Source organism: Ochotona princeps, chromosome 2 (genome assembly GCF_030435755.1).
Source record: "Ochotona princeps isolate mOchPri1 chromosome 2, mOchPri1.hap1, whole genome shotgun sequence".
NCBI lineage: Eukaryota > Metazoa > Chordata > Mammalia > Lagomorpha > Ochotonidae > Ochotona > Ochotona princeps.
In genome coordinates, this window is record NC_080833.1 from 38,905,972 (window position 1) to 38,925,101 (window position 19,130).

Sequence of the window (19,130 nt, forward strand, 5' to 3'; positions counted from 1 at the left end):
ATTATTATCCATGTCTTTATAAGGATTGAATTGTGCTATTTCAAGCAAATAACCAGATATGCAAACATATTTGCAAAATGTCTCTGGAATTATGAAAGTAAAAATTGAAAGCTACCTAAAAGTTGAATGAAGTATAGGACTAAATAAATAATGCTCACACAAACTATAAATAATATGCACTTCTTCAAAGTATATATTTTGAAGGTTATTTACATGAGAAAAATTATAATAAATACTGTATGGACACCCATTTTAATGGAAATTATCTAGATATCTACAAACGCTTAGCAAGAATCATAGTGCAATGTTGACTTGTGGAATTATAAGTACTTTAAATTCTCCAGCTTTTATATATTTTCCTTTTTTTTTAAGATTTTATTATTATTGGAAAGCCGGATATACAGAGAGGAGGAGAGACAGAGAGGGAGATCTTCCATCCGATGATTCACTCCCCAGGTGAGCCGCAATGGCTGGTGCTGTGCCGATCCGAAGCCGGAACCAGGGTCTCCCATGTGGGTGCAGTGTCCCAAAGCATTGGGCCATCCTCGACTGCTTTCCCAAGCCACAAGCAGGGAGCTGGATGGGAAGTGGAGCTGCCGGGATTAGAACCTGTGCCCATATGGGATCCCAGCGCGTTCAAGGCGAGGACTTTACCGCTAGACCACACCGCCGGGCCCGTTTTATATATTTTCTATCATGAGTATGTATTTTAAATATTATATTTAATGAAGAATTCAGCAATAACAGAAAAAAAAAACAAGATAAATGTTAGAAGATGAAAAGAGGGATATTACTCAATCTGGAAATAGGTAATCAGAAATGATGTAGTTCTAATAGCTTGGACAAAGGTACTTTGTCAATATTACCTATTTTAACACAGGTCCCATTATTAATATTGACCAAGAAGTCACATGTTTGGTGATTTAACTATTTTCTGTTTGTAGCAGAATGAAACACAACCCATTTATAGTATGTAGGCAATTTAGTTTTCAGGAGTGAGATGCTACCTATGAGGCAATAATTATGGAGGCTGATTAAAGAGTTTAATTGGCTACGTTCACATTAGAAAAATCATATGTTAGGGCAAAAAAGGGAAAATCACGTTCTGGACAATGAAGCGCATTATTTACACAACTGTAGTATTGCAGATATTTTCACACACATCACACAAAAATCCCTATGACCAAATCTCATCTTTCACCTTAGAAAACTGTGCCTTGGAAATGGCAGGTTAAGATTTGCTGAGGCTGGGCCTGGCGGCGTGGCCTAGAGGCTAAAGTCCTCGCCTTGAACGCCCGAGGATCCCATATGGGCACCGGTTCTAATCCCGGCAGCTCCACTTCCCATCCAGCTCCCTGCTTGTGGCCTGGGAAAGCAGTCGAGGACGGCCCAAAGCATTGGGACCCTGTACCCGCGTGGGAGACCTGGAAGAGGTTCCTGGTTCCTGGCTTTGGATAGGCACAGCACCGGCCCGTTGCGGCTCACTTGGGGAGTGAAACATCGGATGGAAGATCTTCCTCTCTGTCTCTCCTCCTCTGTGCATATCCGGCTTTCCAATAATAATAAAATCTTTTAAAAAAGATTTGCTGAGGCTTCATGTGTGCCCAGCACTGAGCTAACAGATTATTCCTGTCTTTCCAAGGATTTGTCTATCACAAGGAATCTTCACAATGATTTTATAATATAAGTCCTCTGACTTTTGTTCTGTAAATAAAGAAATTAGGACTCAGAAAGGGGAAGTGACTTCTCCAAGGACACACAAATAGCCAAATGGGATTTAAACCAAGATTTGTCCATGTGTTAAACTCAGGCACTTCCTACTGCATTCTTCGTTTCCATGAGGGTGGATCTAGGGCCCAATGAACAAGATGGAGGAGCTGTGTTACTGTGGCGATGGAAGCTCTCAGAATGCCCTGCTGTGACCTCACTCCTGCATGCACTCCAGTGGCATTGAGGTTGAAAGGGACAAAGAAGCAGATTCCCCTGATGCTGAGTGATGAGTCAAGAGCAAAGGCAGCTCTCAGGAAACAGCTGGTCTTTCTCCAGCAGCATGGCCTGGGAGATAAACAGATCAATGCGCACACTTGCCTCTACCTAATGAGTTAATGGCACAGTCGGGGCACTGCATTATTGGATTGCTGGTTGGGCTGACAGGGCCTCAGTAAAGCAGCCCTGCTTTGGGGGTGGGGAATTGATTTCTCACTTCCTAGAGAATCTAGACCTTGGTAGGAAAGCTGAGAATAGCTTATCCCTTTACCTCTCTGTTCATTCGTTCATTTGGATGCATTTTTCTCATTTGCCTATGGCAATACTGAGATTTGATCAAATGATATCAGTGACCTTTTGCTCTGTGCACAGAATGCCATCATAAAGGAAACGCCATCCTCCCCAGAGGCAGTCTGGCATGTTACTGTAGCAGACTGAATATTTATACTTTCTCCCAAATTCACATGCTGGAATTCTTAATGGGATGGACCTGGGAGGAATGTGGGGGCTTTGAGAGATAATGAAGTTATGAGGGTAGAGTCCACATGAATAGGATTGTACCTTTATATTAAAAAAAAGAGAGAAACCAAAGAGAGTTAGCTGTGCATGTGAGGATACAGCATGGAGACAGCAATCTATGACCTAGAAGTTTTACCACAACCACAACCCAACCAGCACAATGTCTTGAAACTATGAGGAACCACTTTCTATTGTTTGTAAGTTACCTGGTTTGGGGTACTTTCCTAAGACAGTGGCTAGGGGTCCTTCTGTGGGCATTGGCACAGTTGCATTTTGATTTGCCAGGGATGCATGAACCCAGGGCACATCGTGTCTCTCCCTGTATCTTCTATGTGAACATGTAAGCATGAGAGTGATCTAGAGTAAAAGGTGTTTCTGTGACAGACCATAAGTAAAAGCAACTGACACTGGCAACTCTATTAAGCCACTGACTTGACCCCGTTTTTGCCTTTGTAAGCTCACACAAATTGCTATTAATGACAACACTACTACTAATAAATGCTTGTTAACTTGGAATCTACTTACCAAATGACAAACACTAGGAAAATGATCTTTCAATAACATTGTAAAGATAGTGTTATCAACCTTGTTTCAGTCATGTCAATTGAGACTTAGCACAAGGATTGTTCAAGATCACATAGCATGACAATAATAGAGCAGAGATTTATTTAATTTAATTCCTATCAACAGGGTTTAAGTGTTTGTTTTTTTCCCCAGGAACTTTCTTTCCTCTTCTCCCCATACCAGAGGTCCACTCTCCCTCATCACCAATAGCCATGTCTTGCTCTGTGTCTCTAACTGTGTCTCTTACTTCTACTCATCACCTTCAGCTGTAGTTCCTCTGCTTTGCTGCTGTTAGCAGGAAGCAACCGGATGCTGGATGATCTCACAGAGTCATCTCTAAGGGAGCTTCTGCCCCTGCTTGGAGTCACTGTAAGCAGATGCAGGCTTAGACATGGCAAGGACAGAGGCCTCTTACTGCTGGCACATGACCCGTGTCCCCTTGAATTGCCAGGAAAGGCTATCTAGGGCTGGAGGTTAGAGCAGGACTCTCTCCCAATCTTCCACTCTGAGCACTTAGATACTGGAAGACAGACCCAGAGCTTGCTGTACAGGCACAAAAGATCAAGAAGCTGGAAAGCCCCCATGCTAGAAGGAGATCAGACAGGCCCCAAGACTGAAGAAAAGATTAGTCACTGAGGTATTCTATGAGCCTATTTAGAATAGACTATATATACATCCATTTTGGAAACGTCTTGGCGGAGATGGGGGTGTGGAGGTTAGTCTCAAAGAGTCTCTAAAGCTGAACTAATTCAGTGAAGTATAAATTCTTTAAACTGTGGAACCCTCTGTACAGAATAAATCACATTAAAACCCCAGAGTAGAAAACAGATGCAGGAGGTGGCAATATTCTTCAGCTTCTATCATGAATTGAGACCAATTCTCATATTTACTCTGCTGCCTACGAAGCTTTGATCAAACCTGGTCTGCTGAATCATAGCCCAGTGCTCCTTCTCCTGCAACGTGTTACCTAATTGATAAACTCATAAACTTATTTCCCACCAATGCAATGTTTATTGAGATTGGACCAGGTTGCTCTACTAAGTGAATCATCAGAAAGACATCATTTTATCAAGCCCACAGGCAGAGCTCAGGGACTACTGATGCACAGACCAAAGGACAAAAATCAGATCCCTATGAACAGGTAAGATCAAAACCTCTCAGCATCAGCAATACTGACAATCTGGGCCAAGATGACTTCACCATAGGAAGCTGTCTTGTAAGATTTTCCAGCCTGTATGGTCACTAACTTACTTGATGCTAGTAATATCTTCTCTCAAGTATTGACAATCAAAATGTCTCAGATACTACCAAGTGCCCCTTCTCAGGGGAAGAGAGAAAGTTAAAATTGTCTCCAATTGAGATTCGCCCATTGCAAGCATATACCAAACATAGAGTGCAGCATCTTATTGTCTAGTCAAGTTCAATGGCTTCTTAGGTATACCCTCTCTGGTCTGAAGACAGAGCCAGCAGAGTATCATCCCAATCAATTAAAAGCTTTTTTTTTTTTTAATACTACAATACTTTATAACAGAAAGCAACTGGAAATGCTAGACACCAACACGGACGCTACGACACAACCTGGGGCATCGTGGTGTGGGGGATCCTGGGCCTCACACCAGGAGCCTCTCAATAGACTACTGGATGCACTGGATCTGCTGCTTCAGCTGGGAGCCCTCTTTGATGGTGACGGAGCAGGCGATGACGGGTCTGGAGACCCCGCAGGCCCGGCCCAGGGCCTGCTTGGAGCGCACGAACACGTAGGGCACGTTCTTGTCTTCACACAGCAGCGGGAGGTGCAGGATGATCTCCAGGGGCTCGGCGTCCACTGCCATCACAATGAACTCTGAGATGCCCCTGTTGAGGGTCTTGGTGGCCTCGTTGGATCCTTTCCGAAGCTGCTTGTAGTTATACGACTGCTGGACCAGGTCCAGGAGCTTCTTGGTGAGGTGGGCGTCCGCAAGGGGGTAGGCTTTTGGAGTTACATCAGCCTCAGTCATGGCTGCGTCCCTCCAGCTTCGCCACTCGCCACCCGCCACCCGCCACCAGCAGCGCCTCCGAACTAAGGCGGAGAAGCCTTAGTTCAGCTGAACTTGAACTGTAGTTATGCAACAAGGTGGAGGAATCCACCATGGTGGGAGGGTTTGGGGAGGGGTGGGGAGAACCCAAGTACCTATGAAACTGTGTCACATAATACAATGTAATTAATGAATTAAAAATTAAAAAAAGAAATTACATAGTAAAGCAAATTGCACAGATACCTAAAAAAAAAATTGTCTCCAATTGAAAAACCCTGGGCTAGGGAACAGCAAAGAGCAACCTATAGGTTCTTATGAGATTAGACAACATTTAGATTTGACTAAGTTATGAAAACAAATGTCATAAAAAAGTGTGAAAAGAAGGGTGTTCCCTCCGCCTATATGTACCCAGAGATCCGGGTTCCCTCATCTCCTAGAAGGAGAATGGTCATCATCCATGAGATGCTATGAGCACAGTGTGTGGGTCAAGGTTGGGGTGTAGAGACTCTGCTGAAGATAAGATTGGCTCTGATACGTGAGCGCCATTATTCTCTCATTGTCGCTCTATGTTGTGCTAAAGATTTTCTGTCCTGGAAACTGCATGGAATGTCTACCAGGCCAACACAAGGCCATTAGTCTGCATTCCTCACTGTGTAACTGATTCACACTATGACACTGGTTAAATGTTTCTCTTTCTTGGACCTTGGTTTCCTCATCTTTAACAAGCATAGAGTGAGAATTGTTTGAGCAATGAGTCATATATTCTTTATTGGCTCCCCATATTTTATTTTCTAATGTTTTCCACTGTCCTAGAAAGAGTTAAGCCAAGTCAGGCTGATCTTAGGCTTTCTCTCACACAGCAGCAAATCCAATTTCTCAGGCAAATTTCAAACGAAAGTAGAAGAAGTACATGCTCCTACCCATGCCTTGGAATAACAATGATCAGGATAGTGATATCTCTGCTTAAGTGATTTAATAACTTACAAAGCATCTTCACATTTAAGATTCATATGTAAGATATTCAAAACAACAATTCCCTCCCTGTGGGGAGGGAATAATTATTGCCACTTCATACAAAAAGAAACAGAGAGAGAGAGGGAGAAATCGATGTTCAGAAAGGTTGAGTGCTTTGCCTAAGGTAACACCAAGATTTCCTGACTCCAGATGCTTTGCAGCCTGAGCTGCACCCAGTTGCCAGTGTTTCTCGAAGCATAGCCCCAAACCTCTTTCCAGGACTCCTGAAGACAGTGTGGAAAAGCCAAGTAGCTGGGTGAGACATTTACACTGAATAGGAAGGGCAGAGGTAGCTTGGGGAGGAAATCTTGCTGACTGATCATGGCCAGAAAACCGGCTTAACAAGTGCTGAACCATGTGCTTTTACAAAGACTGAAAAAAAAAGGAGGGGGGCCCACATCTTCTCACTGTTTGCCTGCCAAGGCCCTGCATTGGGACATGGATACAAAGCTCTGCTTAAGGCTTAATTCTATTGATTACACATTCCATTTTCCAAAGTGCCATTTGCCTGAAGGAGCAGGTGGTGTTTTCGGCATCCATTTAGCTGATGTATTAGCCATGTGGCTCAGTGCATCAGCAGGCCCGAGTCATCAATTTACGGTGAGATGACAGAGGGAGTCACTCACTGCAGGACTGTAATGGGGAGGGGGGTGGGGAGTGGAACAGAAACCCTGGGATAGTGGTCCTGAGTAGAAAAGCCAGAAAAGCTGAAAAAGCCGGAAGCTAGAAGGGCCAACATAGGATCTTTGGTTGAATAAAGCAAGGTTTTTATGATAGCTTTTGCTGAGACCTGTAATGGGCAAAGACACAACAGGGAGTCACTAGAACTCAGTTTCGTGGGGAAGACAGACAAACAATAAGGGTGACATAGGACACAGGCTGCAATAAGGGGATCGAGTAGGTAACAGTAAAACATTACAATTCTGAGTCACATCTTAGCCGCAACATTTTCTAGCTATGCTGTTGGGGCCAAGTCAGACTAGAAGCTCCTGGATACAGACAGGCAATCTGCTCTAGGTGTTTCTGGATGCACATTGCCCTAGTCTAGAGTCTGGTGCTACGGTCATAATCATCGAAGAACAGTAATAGTATATTCCCAATAAAGATAAAAGCAGAGCAATGAAATCACATTTACAGTAATCCCTCTTTATCTGACTTGGCTTACCATCTATCTGTAGGCAATTATGTTCCAAAAACATTACATGGAAAATTCCAGAAATGATCAGTTTTTGAGTTTTAAATTACATGCTGTTCTGAGTAGTGTGATGAAATCTAACAGCATCTCATTCTAGCCTTCTCAGGGAGTGGGCCGTTACTGTATCTCTTGTACCCATGCAGCATACATTACTCACCCATTAATCACTGAGTAGTCATTCTGGTTATCAGACTGCTATGGCACCACAGTAATTGTGTGCAGATCACCTTTATTTTACTTCATAACAGGCAGAATGATAGTGATGCTGGAAATGGTATTGAAATTTTTTTTTATGATTCCAATATGTCTTGCTTGTTATTATTAATAACTTTCTATGCCCAGGTTAGAAATAAAACTTTTTCATAGGTAAGTGTAGCAGAATACCCATAATGTATATAGTATTTGGTAACATTTGTGGTTTTCGGGATCCAGTGGGGGCCTTGCAGCATTCCTCAGGGAAAAGGAGAAGACTAATGCATTGAGCTCTTGCTCTGTACCTTATTGCCTGTGTGACATGCAGCTTCTAAGCCTCATCACAAACATATAAATTATTATTATATAAACTATGTGAGCATATATATTAGGTGTTATTATCATCTCCATTTCACCAATGAGCAGATGGAGTCTTTAGGGGTTTAAATGACTCTCCTATACTCATCCAGCTTGCATGTGGTAGTAGACCCAAGACTCAATCGTTGGCTGTACAGTTAGCTAACCATTCTACGTTGTAAAGTTCAATTATTATTATTGCTGTATGTAATTCTTGTACTCAACTGTCATTTAACCTTGCAGAGACAGATGTGATTTCCTGATAAGTAAATGAAATACTCTTTTCAATTCATCATAGGCTGTCAAAACAAGATAACATATGTGAAACATTTAGTTAGTATAGTATTTTACAGTTGGCACATATTATTCAGGGTGTATCTCTGAGAGGCAGAGTCCATCAAAGTGAAAGAAGTTGTTGATGGTGTTGGTGTGATTATCTGCTCATTTCCATTGAAACTATGGCAACTGCTCTGGTTCCTCTTCGTCCTAGTGTTCCAGTGGGTTTCTTTTAAATTACACGATAAAGTATCAATTATGACTTTTCTCATTTAACAAGCCCAGTTAGGCAGGTGATAACAAATGCACAACATGAACAAAGCTAAAAATGGTTTTGGCAATGGTGTTCCAACGAAAGGCTCATTAGCGTCTGAGTTGCGCCTAAGAAACTGATCTGACAGAAGTTTAGAGGTCAACATGAGCAGCTGATGCTGAGCAGTTGCCTTGGAAGACAATCCAACAACAGTCTGTCTTTCTTTGGCCTGGGTAGGGAACATTCCACCACACCTCCCTGAGAAGGCAGTGACCTCGAAGAAAGGACAGTTCACTGACATCCACTCTAATTCACTCACTCATTTATTCAAACCACACTTCCAGAGGACTTAGCACCATTCTGGGCAACAGTCTTGGAAACATGAGTAAAATTTCACTATTACTCATAATTTTTAAGGGCAATAATTGCATAACTATAAGATAATGTCACTATATAAGGACAATGTTTGTGTAACTATAAGACAATGTCGCCACTCATTTTTGTGTTATTTAAAATATTGACACTTTAAAGCCATCTAAGCTATCTATGAATACAGAGACTTTTTAGTAATTTCAAACAGTTACTCACATCACTTCAAAGGAATATTATTCAATCATTTAAAATATCTATAATACAATCTTAGTGATATAAAACTGGATAGATAACAGGGGACTTGTGTTGTGATGTGGTGGGTTAAGCCACCAACTACGATGCCAACATCCCACAAGGCACTGGTTCAAGTCCTGGATGCTCTGCTTCCAATCCAGTTCCCTAGGCGTGGGCTCCTGAACCCAAACAGGGGATGCAGATAAAGCTGCATCCCCTGTTTTTAGCACCTGCCATTGCAGCCTTATTGAGTAAACCACAGAATGGAAGATATCTGTCTCTTCCTCTCTCCCTGTAACTCTGCCCTTCGAATAAATAAATTTTTAGTATGTTCTCAAATACATGTTCAAATACACACAAAAGGATACTTTTTAAAGTTCATGGGAAATGGAATGAAATTAAGAGACATTCATTTTGATGCAAATTTTTCTTAAAGTTAAAAAAAAATTCTGGTGTAGAGAAAAAGTTAACATTTCAACATTTTCATTTTACAGAGGAATAAATTGACCTCTGAGAGATTAGGTAACTTTCCTGAGACTTCCCAGCCCAGAAAAGCACCACTCAAACCTGTACCATCTGTTTCCAAACCAAGAAATCTTTCTGCTGAACTCCAGGAATTTTCAGAGCATTAGCAGATTATCTGGCTAAAATGTGTGAGCTTGGCTTTCTTAAAAGTTCTGAAGGTATGGCAGGTTTATTGTTTTGGCTGTTCCAGAAAAACCTAGAAATCAAAAGGAAAGCTTGGGAATTATTCAGTGATAGATCTGTGAAATCCAGGCTAGCGGTGGGCTTGGAGGAAGTGCACAGCATTTTAAAAATAGCTTTGAGTGTTTGCATTTCAACCTTCCAGGATGTACGGTAGTTGACTTATAAGAATAATGTAGATCTATGCTTGTGTTTGGCATTTACATTTAGATTAGAACATACAATCCCAGCACTGGACTAATTTTAAATATTTGAAAATTTTAATATCACTGTATTGGGAGGTCAGCACATATGATTAAATATACTTCTTCATGTTCAGTTTACTTTCGGCTTCATTATGCCTGTTACATCTGGCAGTTACTGAGTTCTGTATTTGCCCACACAGTCCAGCATCAATATTTTTGCAATTGTACATTTGTGTGCTTACATCTGCAAGCATGGAAAACTCTACTCTCCCATATAAAGACGTCTCTAAACACAAGAGTTTGCTGTGAGGGGTCTGTTGTCCAAGTTATCAGCAGATGTTAGAACATGAAAGAACATAGATGCCAGTGACTCCAGCTCTAAGATCTGGGGCAGAGAGGCCCTAACCCAGGCGCTAGGCATTACTAACGCAAACTGCCAGCCATCTCTTGGCCAAGAGAATATATCCAGATTGATAAGATAAGAATGAAACTCAGACTTTTTGATGTTTTGCCAATTTCTACTCATATAAAACTATTGGTTTATTAAGCTGGTATTACAACCTATTTGTCAAGATAGGGGAATGAGTATAAAGTTAACACATTGTCCGCTAGGTTTTCCTAACTTTGGAGCACGTGTTTGATAATGTTGTTGAGGACACCGGCACTCCACACTGCAGTGTTTGGGTTAGGATTCTGTCTTTTTGCTGTGTTCTGCTTCCTGCTGGTATGCACCCTGGCATGTAGCACATGACTGCTCAAGTAGCTGAGTCCCTTATGTGGAAGGCTGGATTGAGCTCCTGGCTCCCAGTTTCAGCCCGACTCAGGTCTCATGTGGAGAACATTTTAAGGAGGGAAACCAGTGGATGGGAAAATTTTTCTCTCACTCCTTCTCTCTCATTTTCCCTCTCCATCTTGTATCTCTGCCTCCCAAATAAATTAAAATTAAATATTCATGCTTTGTGGGATTTCACTTATTTGTTCTCTCACCTGAGTCCTACAAATGCAAAAACTTCTTGCAGCTCCTAATTTACCCTCAGGGTCTCCTGAGTAAAAGACTCACACATCATCTCTGAATGCCAAGTGTAGAAGTTACAGCTTTGCACATGACATAACCTCAGTGAACAGAAGCAACTAATTTCAAGGGTTTTTTTCCTTCCTTTTTTGTTTTGCATTCTAGATTGAAGATTTTACAAGCGCAATAAAAATAATAAATTCAAGAGACATAAAGCCAATAGAGTTTAACAAATACCTTGGACATTTTAAAGTACCCATCAAGGTACAATCAGTGCGAATATCCATTTATGAAATGAATCTGTAGCCTGAGAGGAAGGACTATGCTGATGGACTAACATATGAGGAGAACACAGTTCCCACTCCTGACTGTAGCAGTGCCTGTGCCTTTCAAATCACATGTCTGGAATTTATTCTTCCAAGCATGATCTATATCATGCTTATCAAAAGAAGAGGAAATAATTGCTGCAAAGCACAATATTTGATGCATTTTGAGATTAAAACGGTCACATATGTGTCCCTATTTATGCATGTATTCAGCAGCATGTATGGACGAATTGATATTCATATCTTATAAATTTATATCCAGTGAGTCATCGGGCCATGTTACAATGTAACAGGCATCTGTAACTGCATGAAGACTATGGAATCTGTACTATCTCCACTCATCTCTTAGAATTCATGCCTGCACTCCTCCATCCAGAGAGACATTCTCATTATGAGATAATAATTGTCGAAAAGAACTCTGCCACTGCATAATGATCTCCTGTGGCTAGATGAATGAGGACAACAGACTCGGACACCTTCGGAAACCAAACAGCAAGGAGCTACCAAAATGTTGATTAGAAAAAAAAAGAAAAGAAAGAAAGAAAAACAAAAAAACCCAAGGTTTTGGTTGTCACAATATTCCAATCAAGACTGAAACATTTTATTATGCAGAAGCCAGCCATATTTGGAAGAACAAGCCTTTTTTTAAGACTGAGATAAGACGTAGAAAATTGGTTGACCATTCCATGACCTGGAAGAGTTTAACATCTCTATTGGGTAGCCTTTTGTTGTAGGTAGCTGAATTGTTTGATAGCTAGAGACAGGAAGCTGGTAACATGTATGTTCTTTCAAAGTCAGTTTGGGCTCCAAAAGGCCAAAGTTTGCAGACAGATGACTTAAATGGTCTCAGGACAGAGGAGCTCTTACCCCTGCCCCTGTGTGACTGCCGTGTATCAGTCCTCTGATCTAGGCAATGCTTCAGGTGCCCGATGACCTCTTAAGGCTCAGATGGCTCTTAGCCTTACAATCTTATTTTAGTATCAATGTAACCCACTCCTATTTATTTTGTAAGAGGTTCAAGAACAACACATCTAGAATGTGAGGGGAGAGTCTGTCCAACAGCCACCCATACTTCTCAAATAATTATCTTTATCATGGAGGAATTTCCGAATGTCATTTAGTTCACACCTCCCTCCAGGACCCAACAGGCTCAGCTGGGACATCTCTAGCTGGTGAGGACTCACCAACTTCCCAGGGATCCCTTTCATTGCCAAAAACCATTCAGTTGTTGCTTTATTGTGTGGTTTACAGAGACCTTAAAGAGAGGTGACTGAGGGCCAATGAGCAGTGAGGAACCATTCTAGCTAAACAAGTAGAGGGAAAGAAACTAACCTTTGGCAAATGTATCAAGAACATTGATTATTTTCCTTAGTACTGACAAAGGAACGTACAGGGGATGGAATGCATGTGAATTCATATAAGTATCTCAGATATTCACAGTTTAGTGTGAAGAATGAAACTCAGGTTGGCCTGCTCAAAGTCCATGATCTTCTGAAATTCAAGTTATCTCTTAATATACACTAGGAATACCTAACATGTATTTCTTACATGGCTAATGATGTGGCGCCATGGTTGAGAACCAGATATCATCCTTGGTGATCAGCTGTCAAAATAGTATTGTTTTAAAGATTTATTTTATTTTTATCTGAAAGGCAGAATTTCAGAGAGAAGAAGAGGCAAAGAGAGAGGGAAAGAGGTCTTTCATCCACTGGTTCACTCCCAAAATGGCTCTAACAGTCATAGGAAGATAGGAGCCAGGAACTTCTTCCAGGTCTCCCATTGGGTGCAGGGATCCAAGGATGTGGGCCATCCTCTGCCACTTTCCCAGACCATAAGCAAGGAGCCATATTGAAAGAGGAACAGCCAGGACTCAGACCAGTGTCCATATGGAATCCCGGTGCCATATGCAGAAGCTTAACGTACTATGCCACGGCACCATACCCTGTCATCAAGACAATATTTTAAAATATACATTTATTTATTTAATAAAGCTTTGAAAATGCCCAGCTCAAGGTTTTAAATACTTGGGAAGCCATGAGTTCATCTGGGCTAAGAGTTTTAGGAAGTGAATCAAGAATGCTACCTCACTCTTCCTCTTCTCCTCTCTGCTAGTTTTTCCTGAAAAGCACCCACTGACTGCAGGGAGGAATCAGAATACTGATTATTAATACTCCATCATTGGAGCTCAAAATTAGAGACCCATCTGTCCAGAAACTAGAATGAAAGCTTAATCATTCTAATTAGCGCATCCCCATTTACAGGGCTTTGAACTCAATAAAAACTTTCAACTGGAATCTTGACACAGATGCTTTGAGATAGAGTCTGACTGTTTGGGGTTCTCACTGTGATTTTAATATATATTCCTAGAGAGAGGTTGTTAGGTCAGATAGACCTGGGACCCAATTTAGATCCTTGGAATAAAAATGTAATAGTTTTGTTTGGAATTCCATGACAACTTACTTATGCTACAGAATTAGCTGCTTTCAGATTCCTTTTACCTTCAGGTTTGTTACTTAAATTTGATACCAGTTTTTTAAAGATTTATTATATTGTTATTGCAAAGTTAGATAATAAAGGAGAGACCAAGGGGAAGATCTTCTGTCTGCTGATTCACTCCCCAAGCAATTGCAATGTCCGGAGCTGAGCCAATCCAAAGCCAAGAGCCAGGAGCTCTTCCAGGTCTCCTACTTGGGTGCAGGGCTCCAAGGCTTTGGGCCCTCAACTGCTTTCCCATTCCACAAGCAGGGAGCTGGATGGGAAGTGGGGCCACTGGAATTAGAACTGGTGCCCATCTGGGATCCCAACATGTGCAAGGCGAGAACTTTAGGTTCTAGGCTTCATGCTGCACCCTGATACCTTTTTAAATGGCAACTCCATAAGAACTCCGGATTTGGAATCCAACGTACTTTACCTAACTCCTGGCTCCACTTACGAGCTGGATGCTCTTAGTCAAGTAACCAAACCTCTCCGAGTCACCCAGCCCTGCCCCTCGTAAAATTGAAATAGTAATAGTCTTTCCTGAAATGGTGGCCATGGAAATTTAAGTGCAGTACTAGATAATGTTGTCCTGTACATGGAATTGCTGAACTAACTTATTTTCATGCCTGCAAACCCTCTCACTTCTGATGATTATAGTAGATTATGCAGTATGGCATCTCAGTTCTTTACCCTCGGTTCAGGCCTGTCCTTCAACAGCTGCTTTAATGACCAGAGCTCAGCACTACACCCTGGGCTTGCAGATGAGCTCAGCTCTCTACCTCACAGTCATCACCAACTTTCTCCAGGCCTGAATCCTTGTCCTGTCTTTGGCTGGTGTGTCTCCAAGACCACACAGGTAGCATACCTCTAATCCATTGTACAGGACATCCATTTAAAATGCAAATCTGATCCCTAATCACATACTAAATTGCTTCTAGGTGCACCAGGGGTGAATCATTAAAATGGGTGCTCAGCATAATCTGGTCACACTTATTTCCTGGCCCGCATCTTCTCCTCAGGATCTCTGTTTCAACTGTACTTTAAAGCTTCTAGCTCAAGAGCAAGCCCCCACTGCTTTCTGCTCCTCCTCCTCTGACCCATTGCTCTTCTTGACTGGAGCAATGTTCTCTCCCAGTCCTCCCCTTTCCCCCGCTGCAACACGTTTAGAATCTAAAGTATCTGCTTCGTATCTAAAGTCATTTCCCTGGGAGAAAAAGTCACTCTTCAATTTGTAAATAATAGCAGGGTATCCTAGTATATTCTTTGATAAGATAATTGGCAGCAAGTTTTATGGCTTCTAATCGCGTATTTGATTAATGCCTGTGTTTTAATTATAAATAGCATGAAGGCAGAAATCACGTATGTTTCTTCATCACAGTACTCTCAACGTCCAATAAATTCTGTAAAATTGGTGGTAACAAGTGGCTCCCCAATACGCTGTCTTTTATGGGTTGTGCCAGAACCACTTGTCTTGATCTTATTCTGCAACCCAGCCTCTTGGAGGCCCCAAGCTTTTCTAGGTTTCTAAAATTCAAGAGTTACTTCCTTCTTCTATCAGTCAGGTCTGATATATTTTGCATATGAGAAGGACATGAGTTTAGGGAGACCAGGGGAAGAATGCCATATGCTCTTCTCTATGCTCTTCTCTGATTTTATCTTTGTGGGTTATCTCAAGGAAAGCCAGCAAGTGTGGTCTTGGTTCCCCTAGTCCCCTGGGAGGGGCTCCCATGCACGTCCCAAACTTACTGAGCAGCACTTGCTTCTCATCCAGTTTAGACACAATGAGTCACACCTGGTGTCTGGAATCACCAAGTACCAGTGACACTAGACTGAGAGGCCCCCAAAAACCAAGTCGACCTCTTTATTTCCCTGTTAGCTAGTTTGCTGTATTTCAGTCCAAGGTTGATCACACAGAGGAAGAAGCTTTGTAAACTTGAAAAGACTAGACATGTGTAAGGGATTAAAGGTTTAGTTCAGGCTCCTCTTCAATTCACATGCCAGGTGTTTGTTTGGCACACTCTGCCATCTGGAGATATTTCTGACTTCTGTCGTTCAATCTTCTTTCTGCCCTCTCTTACTTCACTGGCATAGATAAAATAATATTGTTTTTTTCTTTTAAATGACATATCTTTTGTCAATAAATCATTAAGATATAAGTTTTTGCTGACTCTCTATTTGTCAAAACAGAATTGTACAATAGAAACTTAAATAGAATAATTTCAACAAGTTAGAACTTAATATAAGTTAAATAATTTATGCCCACAGTTTGTTTAGGATGAGGAATGTAACATTTGCTCTATAACCTTAAACACACCTTTTTTCATCTTGTGCCTCAAATTCCTCATTTGTAAGGTAAGGAGTTACATGGGTAAATGTTCACATTATAGTCATTATGATTAAAATGGACCACACACATGGAAAGTCGGTGTCTGTTTTTTGTTATTGTAGCAGAATATCCAAGACTAGGCAATTTACAAAGAAAAAAAGTTTATTTTCTCATGGATCTTGAAGTTGGGAAGGTGCTAGCACCTCCTCAGCTTCTGGTGAGGATAATGTGGTTATTTTATGCAGAGTGAAAAAGTAGTAGGGAAAATTAATGCATGTAAGAGAAGAAAGGGCACAAAGAGACCCACTTTAAAGCAACTGCCTCTCATGATAGCTGACCTATGACTAGAAGAATTACATTAATTCATTCATGAAGATGGATCCTTCAAACATCACGTGAAGGCTCCAACGCTTCTCCACACATCTACAGCGAGGACTAAGCTTCAAAAGAGTTTTGGTGGGAATAAATCATATTCAAACCATGGCATTCTTCACCTGGTCTCCCCCAGATCATGTCCTTCTCATGTGCAAAACATACTCATTTTATTATAAGAGTCTTTAAAGTCTTGTTCCACATCAACTCAAGCATTTAAAGTTCCATCTGGGACCTGAGGCACGCTTCTTCCAGCTGTGGCCTTGTAAAAGTGTCAGTAAATGATCTGTTTTCAAGATGTGACAGTGAAACAGGCATAGGGTAAACATTCCTATCCCCAAAGTGAAAAATCATGCAAAAAAAATCTAGTAGAGCAGATAGCACATCTTAAATCTCCCAAGAACTTTTTTCACTTCACTTGAAATCTCCTAGGCACACTGGGAGGATATCGGTGCCCAAAATGTCAGGGAGCCCTGCTCCTGCACCTTTGGAGGGCTCAGAACTCACGGGGATTCTCATCCTTGGCCTCACTCCCTGGTGCCTATGGCTTTCCCAGGTGGACAGTGCATACTGCTGGATGCATGACTTGCCCAGATCTCAGTGGCGATGCCACTCTGACAGCCCCACTAAGCACTGCCCTCCTAGGTGGGGCATCTATCCTCTTGTCAGATCTCTGTTGGGACTTCCACACAGTTCAGTACCTGCTTTGAAATCCAGGTGGAGGCTGACATGCTGTGGTTCTCTTGCATTGTCTATGCCTACAGAACGAACAACACATGGACATGGTCTTAGCTTCAGTCCTCTCAGAAGTGGTCTAGCACAAGCTGCATAGGGTCCCACTTGAGTCTCAAATGAGGTTGCCAACTGTTGCATCGTGATGTGAGGATCAGAGTTGTGAAATGACCCTGGGCAGTGGCACTCTGGCACTATTCCCTGAAGTCATTCTATCATCCTGGGTCACAGAGCCCTTAATAGGAAAGGCAAATTGCCTGTAAGGCTTCTTGAAATGCTTCTGAAACTTAATTTTCTATTTTCTAAATGCATAGCACCTGGCTGCTTTCACCTGTGCTAATCTCTTCGCAATTGCTGGGCCACATCTTCAGCATTCATTGTCAATCACATTTTAACATTCTTTACAGGACAAGTTTTAGCTTTTCCAATTTTTTAATGCTCTGTTTATTCTTTTTTTTTTTAAAAAAGATTTTATTATTATTGGAAAGCCGGATATACAGAGAGGAGGAGAGACAAAGAGGAAGATCTTCCATCCGATGATTCACTCCCCAAGTGAGCCGCAACGGGCCAGGTATGCGCCGATCCAAAGCCGGGAACCAGAAACCTCTTCCAGGTCTCTCACGCGGGCGCAGGGTCCCAAGGCATTGGACTGTCCTTGACTGCTTTCCCAGGCCACAAGCAGGGAGCTGGATGGAAAGTGGAGCTGCCGGGATTAGAACCGGTGCCCATATGGGATCCCGGGGCATTCAAGGCGAGGACTTTAGCCGCTAGGCCACGCCGCCGGGCCCTGTTTATTCTTTAACTATAAATTCCATCTTTAGATAATTTCTTTGCTCTTGAGCCTCCACATAAACAGTTAAAAGTAACAATGCAGCCATGTCTATATTTTGCTTACAAATTTCTTCTACCAAAAAAAAAAATCTTACCTCATTGCTCTTTAATTCTGACCTCCATAAAGCCCCATGGTTTATATACAATGCAGCCAAGTTCTGTGCTACTTCATGGGAAGGATGACCCTGATTGCAATCCCCAATAAAATAATCCTCATTTCCATCTGAGATCTCATCTGAATGGGTCATATTATCCATATTGCTCTTGGCATTATGTTCACCACCATTTATTTCATTTCTAAAATTTTTAAACTTTTTCCAGTCATCTTGTCTGAGCCTTTACCAGAATTTATAAAGCATAAAAAGTGGGGCAGGCATTGTAGCACAGTGATTTGAGCTGTTTTGACTTCCAATCCAGCTACCGGCTAATGTACTGGAAAAGTATCAGAAGACACTTGCTACTCCTGTGGGAAACCCTGGTGCAATTCCTGGCTCCTGGCTTCAGCTTGTCCCAAGCCTGGCTGTTGTGGCCATTTTGGAGTAAACCAGTAAATGGAAGATTCTCTTTTTCTCTCACCAATGGATGAAAGACTCTCTCTCCCTCCTCTCTCCATTCTCTTTCTCTTCCTGTCTCTCTCCCTATCACTCTACCTTTTGAATAAATAAATAAATCTGAATAGATGTGATTTGGCAGTAGAGAGTATCAGGACACAGCCATAACCACAGAAGAACAAGTCTCTGGCCAGCGATAAGGATGAGGTTCAGAATCGGAACAACTAGGCAGAGAGCTTAGAGCCACAAGATGGAAGTCACACCTTTCCTGCTCATTATCATTTTTACCTTCCTACCACTCAAGTAATACCCATTAGGACTTTCTTCCTCCTCACCGGGGTCTCTGATGTATCATCAAGAGGCCACCTCTGTCCTTTGGCGCTAGTCTGGCAGTAAGAATGGCACACCTTCCCCCCTGACCCTCCCCACCATTCCCCATGGATACAGGAGGGAAAATGAAAACATTTCTTCACTCACTTTTCTACCCCCTCTCTGACAATAAATAAAAAATAAAGGGTTATTTTGCTTCTTGGTTTCCAGGCCAGGAAACTACTGGCATCTGCCCGACTTTTAGTGATGGTCATATGCTGTTCCACACATTAAGAGGAGCAGAAGGGGAAGTGGATTTCTGCAGA

The 19,130-nt window shown here is 41.9% G+C and overlaps 2 protein-coding genes across 3 annotated transcripts in view; both read right to left on the reverse strand.

The window, feature by feature from the left end:
* The window catches only part of BEND5 (BEN domain containing 5), a 1,156,480-nt gene that overhangs the window by 330,488 nt on the left and 806,862 nt on the right, over positions 1–19,130 (reverse strand). The gene's annotated exons all lie outside the window — the stretch shown is intronic.
* Positions 4,575–5,138, reverse strand: LOC105942511 (NHP2-like protein 1). The gene has a single exon (XM_036494524.2). The coding sequence runs from the start codon at positions 5,064–5,066 to the stop codon at positions 4,704–4,706; it is 363 nt and encodes a 120-aa protein (XP_036350417.2). The 5' UTR covers positions 5,067–5,138; the 3' UTR covers positions 4,575–4,703.

Coding starts and splice junctions, on each gene's coding strand:
- LOC105942511 (XM_036494524.2), bottom strand. CDS start 5,066: ATGACTGAGGCTGATGTAACTCCAAAAGCCTACCCCCTTGCGGACGCC.